This window comes from Sinocyclocheilus rhinocerous, unplaced genomic scaffold, assembly GCF_001515625.1.
Source record: "Sinocyclocheilus rhinocerous isolate Xijiao unplaced genomic scaffold, SAMN03320098_v1.1 scaffold463, whole genome shotgun sequence".
NCBI classification, from domain to species: domain Eukaryota; kingdom Metazoa; phylum Chordata; class Actinopteri; order Cypriniformes; family Cyprinidae; genus Sinocyclocheilus; species Sinocyclocheilus rhinocerous.
This window is the reverse complement of record NW_015627535.1, coordinates 702832-708889: the sequence shown is the minus strand read 5'-3', so window position 1 is coordinate 708889 and position 6058 is coordinate 702832. Positions and strand designations below refer to the sequence as shown.

At 43.0% G+C, this 6058-nt stretch overlaps 1 protein-coding gene across 2 annotated transcripts in view; it reads right to left on the bottom strand.

Annotated features, from left to right (window-relative positions):
• Positions 1 to 1295: 1295 nt before the first annotated feature.
• The window catches only part of LOC107728554 (glutamate receptor ionotropic, NMDA 2C-like), a 72005-nt gene continuing 67242 nt past the window's right edge, over positions 1296 to 6058 (bottom strand). For both annotated transcript variants that reach the window (XM_016538759.1, XM_016538769.1), the window contains exons 11-14: positions 4940 to 5100; positions 4659 to 4846; positions 4355 to 4587; positions 1296 to 3491 (exon numbers count right to left, since the gene is read on the bottom strand). In XM_016538759.1, the coding sequence (XP_016394245.1) occupies positions 1902 to 3491; positions 4355 to 4587; positions 4659 to 4846; positions 4940 to 5100 (2172 nt within the window). In that variant the 3' untranslated portion in view covers positions 1296 to 1901. The remainder of the gene's footprint in view (positions 3492 to 4354; positions 4588 to 4658; positions 4847 to 4939; positions 5101 to 6058) is intronic.

Genomic DNA, 6058 nt, shown 5'->3' with positions numbered 1-6058 from the left:
AAAAGCTTCTTCTGTCAGCAGACAGTGTGCTATCTCTCTCTCCACTAACCCACCAACTCCTGGTACTGCTTAAAGGAGATTTCAAGGTTTCATTCTTCATTCAAGAGCCTGGTCCTCGTGGTCACTTTTCCATCTTGTTCCATCTCAAGGGTACTAAATGAAGGTGGGTGGACACTTTAGGTCGATATCGTGTCCCTGTGATTGGCTCAATGCCCAGATGTTCATCATCCTAAGTTGGCGTGCTTAAACATACTATTCCCCAGGGTCAATCAGCCCATTCATCCAACCATTATTATACTGATCTTTGCACTTTACAGGCAGAGCGCTGGAACCCCGGGGTCCTCAGGAAGGGCTAAGACCACAACGGTACTCAACAGGAAAGATGAATGTTAGCAACCCACGTCACATCTTAAAGACATAGGAAGGTGAGAGGGGTTAAACTGCTCTCATAGAGCACATAACCTCCACGCTGAGTCAGCATTTGACCTCACCATGCGTTGACTTCTCCACAGGCTGCTTCAAAACAGGAGGTCAGCAAATAAAAGACCGCTGTTTAATGCCGTAGTGTTATTTTATGCCTTTTTAATGCAGTCTGTGCGTTCCCTTCACTGATATATAAGAGTCCTACAGCAGAATCTGCAGATGTAATGGTTTTTCCATTTGGCAAGTATGAATAGTAATGCACTTGCCACTATGTAGAGTGAATGGAGAGTGAAATTGTATTCATGAAACATTCTTTCTTCTAGGTCATATATAATCTTGGGATACATTTATGTGGCTATATGCATGCAACATTTTGTAGACAATGGTTGTCAAGACTCTATATTCCCAAGAACTTTAAGGGAGCAAGAAAATTAAAGGAGAGTGTCTATAGCATTGCTTACCAGTAGCCAACAATTAATTACAGTGCAAAATGCATGAGATTTCAGAAAGTTGTACATTTCGAAGACTAGTTGTTATTTTAAAAGGTTCATTCTTAGGGAGGATTTGTAAAAGCATGTCACAGGCTCATTCAGCACTGACATTAATCTTTCTTTGTTTTACTAGAAATCATTTTAATATTTCCAAAATAAATCCTCATTACTTCACAGTTGATTAGCACCTTAAGTCTGTAACACAAGGCCTTTTGGGAGATTGTTTGTGCATGATCATGTCTGATCTTACATTTGACTTGTTTGGTTCAATGCATTAAAATGATGTAACCATGCAGCTGTTTAATGAATCGTTTTCACTCTATTTTGTTTTTTCTTTTGCAGAAGACTCAAAGACAGTAGTCCTTTTCAGTTGGCCTCAAGGCCATCCCATCATTTATTAAACAGTGAAATTGCTGTGGAACAACAGATGGCAAATCAATTCTTCACCATTCTTGAAATCAGATCTGAATTACATTGGTGGAGTGACAAAATTGGACAATTAATGGCTTTCTCAAACCCCTGGATTTAGAAAATTCTTGGAAGACATTTTTGTGTGGCTATGTTATAAAATTCTCCAGTGGTTCTCCAGATTTAAAATGGTTGAATGCCCTTGCATAAATAAAAACCAGATTTTCAATTCAAACCCTTTTGGTTTTAAAGCTGCCTTAAAACATGCTACATCCAATTGTTTGCAGAGGATGAGTGTAACTGGTGTAATGGCATTTAAAAACGGTTTAAATAACAATCAATAGATTATAGATTAAGAACAGTTCATTATTTTTAACTCTCTTTTTTATACTGAAACAAGTCTCCACAGTAATCACTTGTACATTCCACCGTCCCATCCCTGCTGTCTGAGGGTATTATTGCACTGAGATAACCACCTCTAGTCCACCTTCATCTTTTTTGCTTGACTTCGTTTAACAGTTCCCAGCGTTTCTCCCTCACTGCTTGGGGGAAACTCTTTGGAGATCTCTTAAAAGGTCTTCAAACCTCTGACTCCAGACTAGATACCCTACCCCAGGGCCGTGGGGCATAGGGACTGTGTACATTCCGTGCCACTAGAACCTGCCTGCGGTCCCTGCGCACGGAAGTGACTGGTAAAGCGTGCAATGTCTCCTCGTTTGAGCGCCTGGGCCCCTCGTAGCCTCCAATAGCAGTGCTCTGGTACAATACATGTCTGCTGCCTAACCGGGGAACCAAGGCGGCATTTTCCGGGCAATGGTTGGCGCATGGAAACAGGTGGCACGTGTCTTTGGAATGCTCATGGAAGTGAGTGGGTCCTTGTGGTAGAGGACCCAAATACACCGGCAGGTCTGTATAAGAGTTCAGGTATGTTGAGTAGTGTCCGTGCACTAGTGTGGAAGAGGAGCGCCGAAGGGCTGCCGTATTCTGCAGAATCGCCTCCCGGTATGAAGGAAGGCGGATGGACTTTGAGTGCTTGAACTTCTGTGGCTTGTACGGGTAGGAGCCCATGTGGGCTGGATCCAGATAGGCTGGCTCCACAGCCATGTTGTTCCGTAGGTTGTTACCAGTGTTGCCGTACATCTTCAAAGGCTTGGGATTGGTCACCACCACTCGAGGGAACAGATCGGGCATGTTGATACAACTGGTAGAGGATGCAGAGGTGGTGGGCTTCTCATCCAGCTCCCGGATCCTGTCACCACCCCACGTGGCCCTGAGAAAAGAGGCGCGGCGGTTCATTTTATCTTTCCCCAGAAGAGGAACGTCATCCATCTCCGGTTCTAGATACAGCTTTGTGCAGGAGTTGCAGCTAGAGCCGGGTCTCTGGAAGTGGCTTCTCATGCAGGGTGTGGTATGGGAATGGTTTTCCACAAGGTGATTGCTTTTTAGCTCAGCCAGACAAGACTGGGGAACATCATAGTCGTCCCTTCGTCTAGTTTCCGGAGATGCTGCTACATAGCTGTGGGACCTCTTTTTGCGACTCATACCTGCCATGTATTGTTTATGGCTTCCCGAAGGTTCCCGATGTTCCACAAATATGTCTGGTACCTGAAAGTCATGGTAAGAGACGTAGCGAGAGGTAGGGTGGTGACAGGACTGGTCCACATACATGTGGGGTTTCGGGGCTGTAGGAGGTGGTGGGTCTCTCATGGCAATATGGGGACTGCTGAGGCTAGATATGGGTAGCGTTCGTTCATAGATGTGGTGGTGGGTGGTACGTGCGGGAAGAGTGTAGCGCAGTGAGGTAGGCCGTGTTCCCACGTGAGGCTTCTCCAGCAAGTGCTGAGTGGTGCTATCCATGTTTTGAGGGTATGGTGAGTGGTTGTCCGTAACGCTGGCAATGCAGGGCAGGCGGCTATGGCTGAAGTCCGTCCCTATGAGGCAGGTAGGAAGGCTAGGTCTGGCTGACTCTGGATCACGTCGACCCCAGTTCTCAATGGTCTTTGTAGCATTGTCCAGGGAGTTTTCAACTCTCGCAGATGAGACAATGTCCTTTGCGGTTTGGAGCATCTTCAGCATGTTGGCCTGAGTGTAACTGGTGGTGACATCTGGGCTCTGCATGTTCCCTTTACGGTCCATGTCCTCCACACCGTTGAAGCAGCTGTAGATTCCCTTCAAGGAAGAAATAAGGAAAAATGAGGCTGGCATTTTGAAGCGCATCCACCTAAAAGTTATACTTGATTTTACTTGATATAGTCAAATCAATCTACTTAAAAGCTACTGCATCTATTGTTTTGACTGTAAAATGTCTTAAAACACTGGAAAACAAAGTACAGTAATGAATGGCAAAGGTCTCACCAAATTGATTTGCTATAATTTTGCTGCAGTGACCTAGATGAATTAAAGTCACACCCATTTTTACTACATCAAAATTCTATTAGCTGATTTTGCGGGTGGTTAATTACCTCGAGAACTGTCAGTGACTGATAAGAGTCTCTGTTTATCAGCATTATAGTTATCTCTGAAAGTGTCTGTAATTAGCCAATAGAGAAAAGCAGCTGCCTATGCATACGTAATATTCCACCATTAAATGAGGTCTTTAAGTTTGTTAAGCTTAAGAATGTGCTTAAAAGGGACTTTGGCAGCTATACCCATAACCCTAAGATCCTAATTTAATTTTAACAGCTTTTTTCTTGACTTTTGGTGTTCATTCAGAGCCTGGAGTTCCCCTGAACATCAATTTCACCACATGTTTATGTTTCTAAAGTCTCTGCTAAGGTACATTTAAACCTTCTTTGTACAGTTCTCATTTGCACTGTGTTCTTGTTGATATATTTTTCTACCTGCATGTTCTTACAAGTTGCTTTGGTAAAAAAATAGAAAATGAAAATGGCACATAGCTGATTGCAAATGCATCATTTTGAATGACTTACTCTGCATTATGGATTTGTAACCTTGTTCTAAGCATAACAATTTGTTAACACCAAAGATTAAAAGTGAAATTAATTTCAGAATATTTATGACATAAAATATACCCTGCTAATGGCCAGCAGGAAGTCCAAGTGCTCAGACTTGCGGACAGAATGCCGTAGCTTCCAGTACAGTAGATGTTCCCAGGCAAAGACCAGCAGACTGAGACCCATAGCCACTAGAAGCATGTAAAACACTCCAGCCATGTTGTCAATGTCGAGCTTAGAGCTCATCACCTCCTTCCTCTCGTTACGACAGATACCAGTGAGCCACACTGTCTGGAGGTTCTGAGTATCACCTGTAACACATAATACATTTCCGTCAGATTTTCGAATCAGAGCTCCTCTAGCAAAAGTAAGTTTAAGTTACCATCAGCAAGGAACTGGAGAAGAGCGAGGTCTATGGGGCGCTTCCAGCGAGATTCTTTCTGGAGAGCGATACCGTAGCCTGTTGTTGCAAATACCTTCCCACTACCGATTGTCACCAATTTACACCCTTCATCTTTACCGGCCATGTAGTTAAGCACAGCTGCATCGTATATGAAGGCGTCCAGCTTCCTGTTAGTAAAGAAACGATACGTTAGCGGAAAAGATATTACACTGCGGACAGATTTGTTTCAAAGATTCAAGAGACAATTACAGTAAACACACCCAGTTTTGAGGCTGTTGAGCGCATCCTCCACACCTTTCTGGTTGTACTTAACCATGTGGGAATGCATTTCTGGATAATTGCTCCTTATGTTTCGTTCTGTGCTGCCATTGGGTACGGTTCCAAACCGGAATGGAGGATATTGGTCTTGTGGTTTCTGGAACTGAAAGGTAACATTTTAAAGAGTTAGCATGTTTAAATTTAACTTTGTGAACAACGTACAGTCCAAGTGTGTGCTAAAGAAGTGGTAAAAATAGATCCCTGGATGAGTTACTTAGTTAAGGATTAATGCATTTTTTTAGATTCCAGGACCGCTAGATATGCCAGTAAAGGCTTTTGGCTGGGAAAGCTACCCTGCTGGAAAGTGTGATTGATTTTTCTTTAAGCTGGATTTCTGTATGGGAACTTATTCTAGGTTCAGCCTTCGTCTTCGCCCTCATCCAAGGATTCTCACGATTCTGTATCTGCAAATGCCACATTAAATACAATCTAATTCCAAGTGAGAATATGACTGAAATGAATCCTCATGAAGAAAGTGGGGAAAAAATGGCTGCAGTCATAAAACTCAGACCAAAGCCACTGGGTCATCAATGCTCTTTTCTGTCTCAAGCCCCAAGTGCTTTTCAGTCAATTCATTCTCAGCTCTGTTTAAATTCTAACATTTGAACCTCAGATTGTCCTCAGAAAGATGAGAAATTATCTCAGCCGCCTGACCAAACATCCGAGGAATTTCAATATTACTTTTCCCTTGCTAAATTTCTCCTCATTTAGTTTTTACGTGATTCCGGCCATGTTCATTAACTGCCATTAATGTTATATCAAATAAATGTAATATAGCCACTAAGACAGCACTTCAGAACTCAAGCCATGAATAATTGTGCTGTAATGTAGGTAACCTTGCTAGTGTGAATGAAGGAGAACAGTCTCTAAGGAACGAGTGGATGTGATTGTATTCCGGCTGAGCTCATGTGACGGACTCCAGTGCCAGTGAATGCATCATTCCAAGTGTGTTTGCTGTCGTCTGATGAAAGAAGACAGCATAAGCGTTGTCTTTTATCTGTCCTGTGGCCCTGACCACACCAAAAGTTTACTGCTAACTAAGAAAAAGTAATGTAGAACAG